Source organism: Schistocerca piceifrons, chromosome X (assembly GCF_021461385.2).
Source record: "Schistocerca piceifrons isolate TAMUIC-IGC-003096 chromosome X, iqSchPice1.1, whole genome shotgun sequence".
In the NCBI taxonomy this organism is placed as follows: Eukaryota; Metazoa; Arthropoda; class Insecta; order Orthoptera; family Acrididae; genus Schistocerca; species Schistocerca piceifrons.
The window spans coordinates 121,828,643-121,845,404 of record NC_060149.1 but is presented as its reverse complement, the minus strand read 5'-3'; the positions used below and the strand labels follow the sequence as shown (position 1 = coordinate 121,845,404).

General features: G+C 46.9%; 1 protein-coding gene across 2 annotated transcripts in view; it reads left to right on the top strand.

Moving 5' to 3' along the window:
* Positions 1-16,762, top strand: part of LOC124721690 (MAM and LDL-receptor class A domain-containing protein 1-like) — a 1,116,850-nt gene that overhangs the window by 415,941 nt on the left and 684,147 nt on the right. For both annotated transcript variants that reach the window (XM_047246770.1, XM_047246769.1), the window contains exon 2: positions 592-756. In XM_047246770.1, coding sequence (XP_047102726.1) covers positions 592-756 — 165 coding nt within the window. The remainder of the gene's footprint in view (positions 1-591; positions 757-16,762) is intronic.

The window sequence follows — 16,762 nt, the reverse complement described above, 5'->3', positions numbered from 1 at the left end:
GCCATTCCCTGCACCATGCGTCAATTCGCTGCAGATCCTCCTGCATTTCAGTACAATTTTCCGTTGTTACAACCTCTCGATACACCACAACATCATCTGCAAAAAGCTTCAGTGAACTTCCGATGTCATCCACAGGGTCATTTATGTATATTGTGAATAGCAACGGTCCTATGACGCTCCCCTGCGGCACACCTGAAATCACTCTTACTTCGGAAGACTTCTCTCCATTGAGAATGACATGCTGCGTTCTGTTATCTAGGAACTCTTCAATCCAATCACACAATTGGTCTGATAGTCCATATGCTCTTACTTTGTTCATTAAACGACTGTGGGGAACTGTGTCGAACGCGTTGCGGAAGTCAAGAACCACGGCATCTACCTGTGAACCCGTGTCTATGGCCCTCTGAGTCTCGTGGACGAATAGCGCGAGCTGGGTTTCACACGACCGTCATTTTCGAAACCCATGCTGATTCCTACAGAGTAGGTTTCATTTACCCGAGTTCTTGGTGTTTTTGTGATATTCTTGTAATTTGCGAAAAGCATGATGACTTTTGATCTGTTTCTGTGAATAAATGACTTTTATGTTGACAGAACCTTACCGGTGCCAGCCTCTGATCCTGACCAACGGCATCGCGCGCATGAGGAACAGCGGCCAGGAAATGCGCTTCAAGTGTTCGTCTGGTTTCCGGCTGCTGGGCGACCAGTATGCTACCTGCGTACGAGGCCGCTGGAACGTTGAGCTGCCCGTCTGCGTCAGTGAGTACACTCCACTTACCACTCAACACTCTGGTCCAAATTTGGCCTATTAGCACACTATATCCTTCATAATAGTTGGGTTGAAATATATAGTGAAGTTCTACGAAACAGAGGAAAATGATGTTAAGAGGCGTTTCTCTCAGAAGATCTGCATGGCCAAACAGCTTGCTATATTCACTCACTTACTACATATGCATCCACGAGGGTATACTGACAAGTAATTCCCCCGAATCTTTTATATGAAAACTATTAAAGCTGTTTAAATACACTACTGGCCATTAAAATTGCTACACCACGAAGATAACGTGCTACAGACGCGAAATTTAACCGAAAGGAAGAAGATGCTTTGATATGCAAATGATTAGCTTTTCAGAGCATTCGCACGAGATTGGCGCCGGTGGTGACACCTACAACGTGCTGAGATGAAAGTTTCCAACCCATTTCTCATACACAAACAGCAGATGACCGGCGTTGCCTGGTGAAACGTTGTTGTGATGCCTCGTGTAAGGAGGACAAATGCGTACCATCACGTTTCCGACTTTGATAAATGTCAGATTGTTGCCTACCGCGAATACGGTTTATCGTATCGCGACATTGCTGCTCGCGTTGGTCGAAATCCAATGACTGTTAGCAGAATATGGAATCGGTGGGTTCAGGAGAGTAATACGGAACGCCGTGCTGGATCCCAACGGCCTCGTATCACTAGCAGTCGAGATGACAGGCATCTTATCCTCATGGCTGTAACGGATCGTGCAGCCACGTCTCGATCCCTGAGTCAACAGATGGAGACGTCCGCAAGACAACAACCATCTGCACGAACAGTTCGACGACGTTTGCAGCAGCATGGACTATCAGCTCGGAGACCATGGCTGCGGTTACCCTTGACGCTATATCACAGACAGGAGCGCCTGCCATGGTGTACTCAACGACGAACCTGGGTGCACGAATGAATGCAGGTTTACAGCATCATGATGGTCGCACCCGTGTTTGGCGACATCGCGGTGAACGCACATTGGAAGCGTGTATTCGTCATCGCCATACTGCGTATCACCCGGCGTAATGGTATGGGGTGCCATTGGTTACACGTCTAGGTCACCTCTTGATCGCATTGACGGCACTTTGAACAGTGGACGTTACTTTTCAGATATATTACGACCCTTGGCTCTACCCTTCATTAGATCCCTGCGAAACCCTACATTTCAGCAGGATAATGCACGATCGCATGTTGCAGGTCCTGTACGGGCCTTTCTGGATGCAGAAAATGTTCGACTGCTGCCCTGGAGAGCGCGTTCTCAAGATCTCTCACCAATTGAAAACGTCTGGTCACTGGTGGCCGAGCAACTGGCTCGTCACAATACGCCCGTCACTACTCTTGATGAACTGTGGTATCGTGTTGAAGCTGCATGGGCAGCTGTACCTGTAGACGCCATCCAAGCTCTGTTTGACTCAATGCCCAGGCGTATCAAGGCCGTTATTACGGGCAGAGGTGGTTATTCTGGGTACTGATTTCTCAGGATCTATGCACCCAAATTGCATGAAAATGTAATCACATGTCAGTTCTAGTATAATATATTTGTCCAATGAAAACCCGTTTATCATTTGCATTTATTCTTGGTGTAGCTATTTTAATGGCCAGTAGTGTAAAACGAACATTATTAACATTCTACGTCTTCCTTCTTCATGGTCCCATACTTATTTCTTAACATTGTCACCCTGGCGACGAAGACATCGTTGAAACCGTCAAAGAGAATGCCTAATTTCGCTGACAGAGCCGCAACCTCAACTCACCTTGCGCCGCTTCACCACTATCACTGTGACGTTATCGAAGGAATTCTTTAACTTTTGGAAACTGATGAAAACCGAATGGGGCCAAGTCTTGGCAGATATTTCAGCTCTAATATGTGGTCTGGCATTGTCATGCTGAAGAAGAAGGTGCTCCATGTATGGAGGAGCACTTATAATTCGAAACTCGATTACAGCACACTCTTCCTCATGCACCAAGATACAATAGATACATTACATAACGCCAAGACTAACATTCTTCCGCAAATACGTCACATAATTAAGGCCTCATGTTTTTCACACAGTCGTAACTCCACCACTGAGTACACTACGCCAGTCAGCATAGACTAATCGTTTTGCGTGCATGTGTCCACACTTCAGCACCTGAGCTGCAACCCAGAGGAAAATAAACATTATGGCTTGTGGCTAGCTCTTTTACACCTACACTCTAAGACAAAAAAAAAGACTGACCACAGAAATTATCTGAATAGGACGGAAGACGGTGGAAGTGATGTACATGAACAGATAAAAAACTGATTACCATTACAGAAAAATTGAATGAGTTATTCAGGCACTTATGCAAGAATTTAATCGGTTTTGCATTAATTGATTAATTTGTTGGATGTCATCGTGAGAGATGTTGTATCAACTTCTGTCCAATGGAGGCGACGGATCTATAAAATTCCAGGATGGTTCGAAGGACCTGCCAATAATGCTCCTAACGTTCTCAGTTTGGAAGAGATCCAGCGAGCTTCCTGGCCAAGGTAGGGTTTGACAATCACGAAGACAAGCAGTAGAAACTCTCGCCGTGTGTGTGCGGGAATTATCTTGCTGAACTGTAAGTCCATTATGGCATGTCATGAACGGCAACAAAATGGGATGTAGAATATCGTCGATGTACCGCTATACTGTAAGGGGGCCGCGGATGACAACTAAAATAGCCTTCTATGAAAAGGAGTGGCATCCCAGACCATCACTCCTTGTTGTCAGTCCATATAGTGGGCTACAGTCTGACTGGTATCCCACTGCTGACTGGGGTGTCTCTAGACAAAAGGGATCATTCTTTCAAGTGTCTATACGTAATGCAGTCATGATTGGGTGTGAGTCATGTCTCTTATGGATTAATTATCTGTTGAATGTGTTGTGTTGTTACTACATTGTTAATCTCTGTCTGTGGTATGTTGCCTGTGTACTGAAAGCCAGGAGCAGGTGGTGGGAGGGAGGTATTGGTGCACTCCAGGACTGTTGAGAATATGGCGTAATCGAAATTGTGGTCATCAGGGATTGTGAAAATGTCAAACGGATTGGTTACAAATTTGGCTTGAATTAGATTGTTGGTAAAGGGGTGATTATTTCGCAGGAGAGAGTGTAGCGGAAAGGTTTGTTGTTTGTAAGACTGCGAAAGCCTCTTCAGTAACTGGAAGAGATTATCGTTAGCGTGGTGTTGAGGTTGGTTCATGTTTTGCGCCAAACCTGGCATTTCTTTGTGTTTAGCAGATACCTGATGTGCCTTTCTAATTTCCAGTGGCGTGTAGGTGTGTCTTTATCACTGGTCTTCAGTAAAGATCAACATAAGTGACAGTATTCCTAGATGTGGAGGAGGGCAGCCTGTTGGGATTGTGGGTCGGTGGGGACAAATTGGTTTCGTTGGAATGCGGTGGTTTATGGCTTTCGACAACATGTGATGGAGGAAGGTGACTGCATGCGGGATGTAATTGAGTATTCGAAGGATAACTGATAGCTTCCGATATGAGTATAAGCTGTTTCTCTGTAGACACTCTAGTTTGTAGGAGAGAAATCCAGTATGTGGTTAGGATAGGTACTAGGAATGAGTGAAAGGGTTGGCTATGACTCTGTAGGGCATAGTGAGTAGGACAGATAGGTAGTGAATTTCAGCTGGGTCGAGGATTTCTGCAGTAAAGCGAGGTTGACATCTGGAGTGAAAATGCTTTCATGGTCGGTATGCTGTGGGATAAGGGTTGATGTCAACTCGAAGGGAAATAGTGAACTGACGCCAGCGCTGGAGTTCTATGTGGGATTGACTATGATTATTGAGTTTAGCTGCAGGATTTTGAGCTGGAGGAAACTGGGGCCTAGACAGGAGAGCAGGGGGTATGAGGCTCTGCAGATGTGAATGTGGTTGGATAGCCTGGTAGTCTGTATATTGTGTGCTTTCAGCTTGTTTTGAGGAATTCTTGGGCTCAGGGGTGGGAAAAGTTTCCCTACTCAGGCGTTCTGTAGTCTTTTTCATTGGTTTAGGTAAGGATATGATGTTTATAGAACTGGGAGTAGCTGGTAACGAGTTTGTTAGAAACTGCTGCTGGATTTTGAAGAAGAGTTTACAACAGTCCAAGGTCCGGATGAGCCTTCTGTCAGGGTTGGTGAAGCTGGCGTAGGTGTGTGGATTTAAGGCAGCAGTGCCTGGAGAGGAGATGAATGGGAGAAGGGTGTAGGCCTGGTGGAACGTCCATGAGCTCTACGTGACGCCTGTATGACACCGGGACGCACTGTTGTATATATGTTGTATTCTTTGTTTCTCGGCCCCCCAGGGGGCTCACCACCCTTTGGTGGGTTCGTGCTTAGTTACCAAGGGGCCCCAGCCTTTGTCACATCTTTTACCTTCCGTGCTGCATGTGTATCTCTTGCTATTGTTGTTCGCCTCCCTTGGGGAACACGTCTGGGATTTTATTGGGAACGTTCTGCATTGTCTGTCACTGACGTAAGAACAGTCTCACCACTGTTTCTTCACTTCCTTTTCCTTTCTTTGTTTCCCTTCTCCTCTCGTTCCTCTCCTTCGGCGTTTGAGGTACCTCTTTTTCTTCTTCCTTCCTGTGCGCTCCTGAAGGCTGGCCCACGTGTGTGATGCGTACCAGGTGACTGGGTAACACGTAATGCCCAGCCCCAGGTCGACTGATAGGGCTCGCATGTACCACCTGGTACAGGCCAGGCCCAGGGAGGGGAAATTGCCTTAGCTGCTACCTTCCCAAATTGCCGATTGGTCCCTCTTTCTGGTTCAAAAATGGTTCAAATGGCTCTGAGCACTATGCGACTTAACTTCTGAGGTCATCAGTCGCCTAGAACGTAGAACTAATTAAACCTAACTAACCTAAGGATATCACACACATCCATGCCCGAGGCAGGATTCGAACCTGTGACCATAGTGGTCGCTCGGCTCCAGAAAGTAGCTCCCAGAACCGCACAGCCACTCCGGCCGGCCCTCTTTCTGGTGTTCGGGAAATGTGACCTGAAGTGTGAACATTAACCTAAGGCGGGTGCGCCCCCTTCTGAAGGGGGCCCACAGTTGGAAGGAGTGCGCCATCAGAGACATTGGCAATCATGGTGGATTTTCCTGCAATGAGCCAATCATCTTCACAATCAACGTCTACCAAACGTAAACGTAATGAGCCTAACGATTCAAAGACCCTTCCCACTGCACCACAATTCCTCATGGTCTCACATACTGAAGACGTCAGTCCTTCATCACGTTAAATCCGTTTGTTATTCAGAAAGGTGTTGATGCAATTGCCGGCCCTGTGGAATCCTGCTCCCATTTACGGAATGGCACTTTGCTTTTGGAGACTACTTCTGATTCTCATTCTCAAGCACAACAACTGCTTGCTGCCTCACTTCTCCAGGGCTAACCTATTCGTGTTGAGGCCCACAGAACTTTGAATTCTTCCCATAGTGTTATTTACACTAGGCTGCACGATGGTCTAACCGAAGCTGAAACCCAATCTTACCTCTCTCATCAGGCTGTCATTGCCGTCCATCAGGTGATGAAAAAGGTAGAATCCCCTTAGTTCCCCTCCCCCCCCCCGCGCACTCTATTTCCCACCATTGATAGAGTGGTGCCTCAGTCCAAGATCAAAGCAGGCTATGAAATTATCACACTCCAGACGTACATTCTGAACCTGATGCGTTGCTTCCAGTGTCATCGTTTCAACCATACTAGAACGTCTTGTCGACACCCAGCCAAATGCGTAAGCTGTGGTAGGGATGCACATGAGGGTGATTGTCCGCCTCCTTCTACCCTATGTATCAGATGCAATGGTGGCCATGCTGTCTCGTCTCGGGATTGTCCCGTGTATCTTGATGAGCGGACTGCCCAAGATATCCAGGTAAAGGAAAAAGTGCCTTATCCAGTTGCTAGCAAGTTATTGGATAGTCGTGAACCCTGTTTTCTCCTGTCTGACCCATTTAGTTCTGTTCTTGTTACCCCTCGCTCCATGAAGGACATGGCCATGCAGATATGCGACCTCAAATTCAGCTCTGAGGTTGTGAAATCGCCCAGTGTCATGGTAGCATCGCCATCCCCCCGTCCAGCTGTGCAACAAGCTATCAGACTCTCGCCTCAAGGGGCGAAGCCACCACCTACACAACTGGTAGGCCAGAAAGGACAGGAGGAGTACTCCCGTGAAGACTCCCTATGTCCCTCCAGCCAAACAACGCCCGAGTCTTCCTCTAACTGGAAAGGCTCAAAGAAGTACACCAAATGGTCTTCGCCTTCGCTGACTCGAAGATCCTCTTCGACGGTGTTGCCATGTGATATCTTAGCCTGGTCAGTCTCCATGTTGTGGGTGCACACCACCAATCGTTTTTCAGTGTGGGCTCCACAGCCCAACAGTACAAGCAAGCCAATGCTTCTGTGGACCCCATAGAGCAGAAACCCACATGTCTGTGCCCTGTAGCAACGACCCTTCACAGGGTGTCACTCGGCAGCCGCCGAGATGACACCCCTACAACTCTTCCTCATCATGACACTCCTCCAGTGGAACGTTCGCGGCCATCAGTCCCACAAAGAAGATTTACAGCTGCTTTTACCATCGCGGCGTCCCCTTGTACTCTGCCTTCAGGCAACGATATTGCACTCCCACGACCGTATTGAGCTTTCACATTTCTTCCCAATTCGTTTTGGCCTTCCCCCTGAGGTCGGTATTCCATCTCATGGGTGCGTCCTGCTGCTCATACGGCATGACATTCAAGTCAACCCATCTCCCTGACTACCCTTCTTCAAGCTGTTGCAATTCACCTTTTTCTTACCCACCTAATCTTTTCCCTATGTACCATTTATGTCCCTCCGTCATTCGCTTCAGCTTATTGGGCAGCTGCCTCCCCATTTCTGCCACTCGGTGACTTTAATGTGCATCATCCCCTTCGGGGTTCTCCCTGAACCTGTCAGAGAGATGCCCTCCTGGCTGATCCTCTTAATCAACTCAACCTCTTCTGCCTTAACACTGGAGCACCCACTTTCCTTTCTGACTCCTCGCACACCTATTCCCATTTGAACTTAACCTTCTGTACTGCCCAGCTTGCCCATCGCTTGAGTGGTCCGTTCTTTGTGACGCCTACTCGAGCGACCATTTCCCACGTGCTATCCGTTTGCTGACTCCTACCCAACTGCGTGCACACCCAAATGGCAACTTACTAAGGCTGACTGGCGGCTTTACTCCTCTTTCAAAGAGCAAGATTTCCCAAGTTGTCTCCCGCCGGGCATCTCTGACTCCCTTCTTGTTGACGATTTTGCCATCTGTTGCAGTTCCCCACGGACCTGTCTCATTCAGCGGCGTCTTCATCGATATCTTGATCAGCATTTGATCCCTGTTTTGGACAAGTGCCACTGTGTGGAAACCACTGTTTTATGCAAGATGGGGCACACCTCATGTCACTCGCCTAGTGAAAGATCTGCTTAATGCAACCTTCCACTAACATGTTATCTCCATAGGTTTTCTAGATGCATGACCTGCAGGATCACCTGTTTCGTATCCATGTGACTTTTTGTTCAGGGGATATTTAAAAGAACTCGTTTACCAGGAACATGTTCTGTTTCTCCCTGATAGGAAGGGCAGTGTACAGGAACATGTTGCTGAGATTCTACTGGAACTTCAGCGAGAAGCTGTTGATCACGTCATTTTACTGATCCTGCATCTCGTCGACATCTCTGATGCTCATACCGGACAAATTGTGTAAGCGGCAGTTACTAACACAATCAACATTATGCCTTAATCACTTGTTTGATTTATTCAGCCTATATCCCATTCCTAAGCCATTACATATTGGAAAAATTACTATACGTGTTTCTTGCATACATAGCGCTAGTTTTTTAATTGGTGGCCAAAATTGGAACTTTTCTCCACCGTAAATTGGTTCCCCATTTACACATTAGAAAATCTACCAAGTTCCACTCTAATACGATAATTACAACCCACACTGGACCTCTGTGAGTAGAAGGATGTACGTACATATGTATGTACATAGGTATTTATTTATATATGTTACAAGTCAGTTCCCAAACCACTGGGACGATTTCAGCCAGACTGTCTCGAACGAATCGCTGTGGCGGTAAGAATTCCCTGCCTTTCAAACGGGAGAAGATGAGAATGCCAAAACAGTATAGCCCATCACGCTCGAAAACTCATACTTCTGTCTTCCAGTATCTGACTTTCAATAAACTTCACACGAAATTTGAAACCTTTACGGAACTTTTCTTGCTGGTAACCCCCACAAAATGATGAAAGGAAGAAAGCTTATCGCTTACTAAATTTTCGCTGTTCATGCAGAAAACCTTCCGCATGAAACATGATGTTTTCCTTTATTACTTCTTAGTTATTAACAGTATCTGCGACACATTTTGCATACAGTATTTGCATATACCACTGAATGACCCACAAAAATTTTATCATTGAACGACAGCATCATACAAGATGTTTAACTTTGTTACTTCGTTTCCATTTACCCTATTCGCAACATGTTTGTCAGATATTATCCACATTTGTCGCAGAATGTTTCCACCGTACTTTATAAACCTTTTATCAGGCAAAAATTTGAACAGAAGTGGTAGGGCAGTTGGTAGCGTCGCAGCATAACACTTTTGCGACCCGTGTTCGAAACCCGTTTATTATTTTTATTTTATTTTTTTCGTTTATCTACCCATGTCCGCAAAAAATTACCAAACTAATTCTTCTTATCATCTTAGGGGATAAAAGGGCGTTATATTAACTGTAAGATTACAACCAGGTTTCACAATAAAAATCATACACTACGTGATATACACTATGTGGTCAAAACTATCCAGACACCTGGCTGAGAATGACTTACAAGTTCGTGGCACCCTCCATCGGCAAAGCTGGAATTCAATATGGTGTTGGCCCACCCTTAGCCTTGATGGCAGCTTCCACTCCCGCAGGCATACGTTGAATCAGGTGCTGGAAGGTTTCTTGGGGAATGGCAGCCCATTCTTTACGGAGTGCTGCACTGAGGAGAGGTATCGATGTCGGTTAGTGAGGCCTGGCACGAAGTCGGCGATCCAAAACATCCCAAAGGTGTTCTATAAGATTCAGGTCAGAACTCTGTGTAGGCCAGTCCATTAGATAGATGTTATTGTCGTGTAATCACTTCGCCATAGGCCGTGCATTATGACCAGGTGCTCGATCGTGTTGAGAGATGCAATCGCTATCCCCGAATTGCTCTTCAACAGTGGCAAGCAAGAAGGGGGTTAAGCCGCGCAGAGTGAACACTCGCCGGCCGAGGTGGCCGAACGGTTCTAGGCGCTTCAGTCTGGAACCGCACTACCGCTACGGTCGCAGGTTCGCATCCTGCCTCGGGCATAGATGTGTGTGATGTCCTTCGGTTAGTTAGGTTTAAGTAGTTCTAAGTTCTAGGGGACTGATGACCTCAGATGTTAAGTCCCATAGTGCTCAGAGCCCTTTGAACCATTTGAACCAGTGAATGCCCGGTTTGAGGCGCCATGTCACGGACTGCGTGGCCGCTCCCGTCGGAGGTTCGAGTCCTTCCTCGGGAATGAGTGTGTGCGTTGTTCTTAGCATAAGTTAGTTTAAGTAGTGTGTAAGACAAGAGACCGATGACATCAGCAGTTTGGTCCCTTAGGAATTCACACACATTTGAACATTTGAAGGTGCTTAAAATTGCTGTGATAGTGCCACGCAAAACAATAAGGGGTGCAAGCCCCCTCCTAGGAAAACACGACCACACCATAACACCACCGCCTCCGAATTTTACTGTAGGCACTACACACGCTGACAGATGACGTTCACCGGGCATTCGCCATAACCACACCCTGACATCAGATCACCATGTTGTGTACCGTAATTCGTCACTGCACACAACGTTTTTCCACTGTTCAATCGTCCAATGTTTACGCTCCTTACACTTGCAGTGGATCGTGATACAGTTTTGAATTCCTGTGTGGTGGTCTGGCTATTAGGCCTACACATTACGACCCTCTTAAACTGTCGGCTATATTTGTCAGTCAAAAGACGATGTCGGCCTGTAAGCTTTTGTGCTGTACGAGTCCCTTCACGTTTCCATTTCATTATCACATCGGAAGCAGTGGACCGAGGGATGTTTAGGAGTATGGAAATCTCGCGTACAGACGTATGACACAAGTGACACCCAGTCACCTGACCACGTTCGAAGTTCGTTCCGTGGAGCGTCCCAATCTGCTCTCTCATAATGACTAATGACTACTGAGGTCGCTGATATGATGTATCTGGCAGTAGGTGGCAGTACACTGCACCTAATATGAGAAACGTATGTTTATGGGGGTGTCCTAATACTTTTGATCCCATAGTGTATGTGTGTATGGTATTTTCAGGAGTTATACTGTTTTTAAATTTTCATATTCTTGTATTTCATTCTTATATCAGTTCCTATATCAAGTCTCACATTTTATCCTTACTTTCATTCTTAAGGCAGATTTGGAGCATTCCCTTGGATGATACCGATCGTAGAAATGTTGGAAACATACAAACTGCGAACAGCACGAGAATCTCGCAATGACAGGTTTGCCGCATAGAAATTTCTTCGCGTAAACCTTAATCAGGAAAGAAACATCGTTGACATAGCTGGAGATTTCACGAGTTTGCAATAATTTCGCGGCAAATCACGCATAGCGAATCGTTTCTCCGAAAACTGGCCCTTGCAACTGATTACGAATCCAGATACACGATTCTGCCGTCATAGTTCCCTCAATCTCTACTATCTGTGACTTGAAGTTACACCTGGTACCCAAGAGTAACATATTTGTGCCTCTCTGATAAATTGGACCAACAGAATCCCTCTCCAGGTCGACTTCATACTCGCCGACGATCGTCATCTGACGTAGTGCCCAACCACGATTTATTGCTGAATACAGTGCAGTGCCATTTATCAGCAGTCCACCCTTCCATATCACGGCACCACTCTAAACGCAGCTGTTTGTGTTGTGTTACCGGCAGGCTACGCACACAACGGTAATTTCCTAATTTGGCTGCTGATAATCTCAGACCAATAGTGCAGAATGACACAGTGTGTTGCAGGGAATCTATTACTTTTTGCCGGCAACCGCAGATATGAAGGTGTTACGACGTGCTTGGTCACAATACAACGGTTCTCCCTTGTGGTGGTTGGACATTGTCGGTCGGAATCTTGACGACGAGTCCAAGTTTTCACGCTGTTCAACGTCGGGCCACTGTCACATTCGAATATTCCACAAATCAGGAAATTGCATGATTAGACTAGCTGGACGAATAGAGAGCCACAATGAGGCCCTTCTCATACTCTGCCTGGTGCTGATAACGCTGTCTCATAAGAGTATGTCACATCTCCGTGTCCTTCACAGTTATCACTCAACACTTTAACTTGCTATGCTTGGTAACTACACTAAACGCGATCACTACCAACCAATACACTCTGGTGGCTGTTTTACGTTCACAGAGGATTAGAACTCAAATTATCTACGTACCCTCCGATAGTCAGTATGTGCACTAAGCAATATTGACATCCGACTATGCCTTCTGGGTGCTTTACTTTTTTTGTCAGCCAGTGTTATAGTACGTCACTTTTCTCTAATTATCAAATGCTTCCGTTGGTTATTTCCATATTTAACCTCTTCCATTGTCTTTGACATGTGTAGCTAGGTCGTCGAGTGATTCTCGCAATCTTATTTCTCTGTGGCTTAAATATTCGTCCATAATATTTGCAAATGGTTGAATGACTTTTTTGAGGTTAACCGGTCAGAAAAGCTATTCACGGCCGCAGAAATAATGTATTTACGAAAGGAAATCGTGATATGCCTACTACTGTTCATGTTAATTACGAGGATAAATCAATTATTATCCGCAAAGTAGTTACAAAATTTTATTGTAATCAATTAGGAAACTTACAAGAACATCATTTTTTGACATAGTCTCCTTGGGTTTCAACGCACTTGGCCCATCGTTGTACAAGCTTCCTGATGCCCTCATAAAAGAAGGTTCTCGGTTCAGTTGCGAGCCAGGAATGCACCGATTCTTTCACTGCTTCATCCGAGACAAATCGATGGCCTCTTAATGCCTGTTTGAGTGGATCAAACAAGTGATAGAAGGGGCAAGATCGGGGCTATATGGAGGATGATCCACAACTGCAAATTTGAGTTTCTGGAGCGCCTCAGCAGTGAGGGCAGCAGTATGCGGACAGATATTTATGTGCAACAACACAACAAATTTTGACAGCAATCCTCGGCATTTGCTTCGAATTGCAGGCTTTAGCCTGACAGTAAGCATCTCACTGTAACGTACACCGTTTATTGTTGTGCCCCTTTCCCCATAATATTCCAGTACTGGACCTTGTGCGTCCCAAAGAACCATAAGCATCAGTTTTCCTGCGGACGGTTGGGTCTTGAACTTTTTCTTGCACCGCGAATTTGTATGTTTCCATTCCAAATTCTGCCGTTTACTCCCCGGCTCGTAATGATGGACCCATGTTTCGTCACCAGTAATGATACCGTGTAACAAGTTGTCCCCTTCGTTACGATAGCGATCCAAATGTTTTTTGCAGATGTCCAAGCGCGTTTGTTTATGAAACTGTGTGAGTTTTTTTGGGACCCATCTTGCACAAACTTTATGAAACCCATGTCTGTTGTGGATGATTTCATAGGCAGAACCGTGACTAATTTGCAGACGATGTGCCACTTCGTCAATAGTTAATCGTCTGTCCAAGAGAATCATTTCACGTGGACACTCAATGGTTTTTTCATTTGTGGCGGCAGACGGTCGTCCGGGTCCTTCATCGTGCGTAACACTTGTGCGACCATTTCGGAATTTTTCAATCCATTCGTAGACACTCCGTTGTGGCAAAATACTGTTCCCGTACTGTATTGAAAGCCTTTCATGAATTTCGGCCCCTAATACGCTTTCTGAACACAAAAAACGGATCACAGAACGTCGCTCTTCTTTGTTGCAAATAGACAGCGGAGCAGCTATGATTAACAGCACGGCAGCGATAACGAAACTAACCTAGCAGCTTGAAAATTGCAAAGATATAACAACAAATAAACAAAGCATGCGTCATCAACGTGAAACTACAGTACTACCAAAATAAACAAAAATATAACGAAATTGCGAATAATGAATGACTTACCCCCGTACTTAACTCGTAGTGTTCCTAATGACCTCATTATCTGTGACAAATTTGTTTCCAATAAAATGATAGTAACATCCAGTGAGTCACTTCCTAGTGTCATTTTGCACGATATATCAGAATTGTGTCAAACTAGCCTGTTTAAAGAATGAAACTCCCTGACAAAAAATGGTTCAAATGGCTCTGAGCACTATGGGACTTAACTTCTAAGGTCATCAGTCACTTAGAACTTGGAACTACTAAAACCTAACTAACCTAAGGACATCACACACATCCATGCCCGAGGCAGGATTCGAACCTGCGACCGTAACGGTCGCGGGGCTCCAGACTGTAGTGCCTAGAACCGCTCGACCACCACGGCCGGTAAACTCCCTGACAGATTAAAACTGTGTGCCGGACCGAGACTCGAACTCGGGACCTTTGCCTTTCGCGTGCAAGTGCTCTGCAAGGTTCGCAGAAGAGCTTCTGTGAAGTTGGGAAGGTAGGAGACGAGTTAATGGCAGAATTGAAGCTGTGAGGACGGGTCGAAGTCGTGCTTGGGTAGCTCAGTCGTATCAGTCTGATTTCGGCCGGGGAGCGGCGAGGCCGTCCTGTTTACGTCGCGTTCGCTGAGTCGCGAGAGCGCCTAGTTTGTTTACTTCCTCGCCGCAGCTAGTACTCACGTCCGTTAACACTGAGTCGTCATGGCTCATTCGTACAGAAAAGCTACCATCAAGATCAGCTTCCAGCCTGACAAAGCACGACCACGAGCCTTTGAAATCGAACGATTCATCGGTGACGAAGTTCAAATACCAACACAGCACATCATCGATATCCACCTATCCATCACAAGTAGCGTCGTTTACGTCACGGAACACCTTCGAGACATACCAGGTCCTCAACGGCGTCCGACAAGTCAAAACTGAATTAAAGAAATATGTGCCATCCTACTTAGTCATAGGTGGCTGTCGAGCGGTCGTACGATGGACAACCTCGTACTTGTTCTGGTTGCGGCCAGGAGGGTCATGTACGCTCGGCGTGTATTCAACGTCGGGTTACACAAATTCCATTACATGACACAGCACCACCTCCTAAGCTCACGGCCCTCCCCCTCAATTACGCAGGGATGACACGATCGACCGTCATGACAGACGAAAAATCAGTTGGAGGACAGGAAGCGTTAGAATGCACACCTGTCGCCAGTCCTGGGTCGACCAACAACATTACGGTGTCCGCAGAGATGGAAGAACGCCGCCCAACGACTCCACATGAAGATTCGGACGAGAGAATGGAACTCGACGCTAGGGTTGTACCGACTTATGCTTTTCTCCCTGAGGGGGATGCGATACGGGAACCACAAACTCTTTCGGACACAGAAACCCACGTCCGCAAACAAAGGTCACCGAGAAAACATAAAAAGCGACGTCGCACACCGTCAGACGATTGCCTCCAGCGGACGTCTTCTCCAGTTGACGACCGGACGGCCGACGGGACGACGAGGAAAATGGATGACACAGGATCGTCCTCACCTGTCACTTTGATTTTGACAAACCCGATTCCGCACTCTCGGGCAAACAGATCATAAGCACAGCGCCCGCCGTTGGCACACAACGAGAAACAATTGGGGATTCACCCTTACTCACTCAACCCAAAAGTGTTCCACCGCAGCCACCGTTAACTTACGGACCTTGGGCGGATGGCATTGAAGACGATTCTACACCCGCTGTGGTGGATGAGGAGAGGGGTCTCTCCTTCCACACCTCGGCCCCTCCCGAGTAGCAACTGGTGACGGCGCGGACGAGGCCTGCAGATTACGGGCCCCACCTTTTACGGCGACACTGACGGCGGCCTCCACCGCAGGAGACGATCTACACTAGACCTATCGATTAACGACCATCAACATTAACACCATTCGGACACGTAAGAAGTTGTCGCTGCTCCAAGACATGCTCAATGCAGCAGACGTTGGCATTGTCTTTCTCCAAGATGTCTTCGTCGCCGATTTCCCGGGTATGTAGGTTATAAGTCTCATGCGTCCCACGCCTCGCCAACTAACAGTGGAGTCGCAGTTCTCCTCAGAGAGGGCCTCGAGGCGGACGAAATCCGATATCTCCCGACGTTAGAGGAATGGCCTTAACGGCGCTAGCCGAGCGGTCTCGGGAGCTGCAGTCATGGACTGTGCGGCCGGTCCTGGCGGAGGTTCGAGTCCTCCCTCGGGCATGGGTGTGTGTGTTTGTCCTAAGGATAGTTTAGGTAAAGTAGTGTGTAAGCTTAGGGGCTGATGACCTTAGCAGTTAAGTCCCATAAGATTTCACACACATTTGAACATTTTTTTAACGGTGCTAGGCGTCCGGTTTATCAATGTGTACGCCCCTTCCGGAACGAATCGCCGTCGTGACCGACCACTCTTCTTCGCAGAAGGAATAGCACCGCTTTTTCAGGGCAGGCACGATGACTTGATATTAGGGGGCGATTTCAATAGCACCCAAGCACCTAAAGATCAGCTGCCACGCCATTAACCGTGCCCCAAACGGGACGCTCATCGGCGATCTCCAGCTGGTAGATACATTGGAACATGTCCGAGGATATCGACCAAGATACAACCATTTCACGAGTCACTCATCTAGTCGCATCGATAAGACTTACGTATCCCGTTCTCTCGCGGCAACGGTGAGAGACGCGGAGGTGTGGCCAGTAGCCTTTTCTGATCACGAGGCCTATATATGCACCGTCACCCTTGGTCGCCAACGGGTGTGGCGCAGCTGACATCCCTGGAAATTAAACATTGCTCATCTCTCTTCTCCAGACTGTCGACGCGCCATCGAAGACACGTGGAGTTTGTGCGTCCACC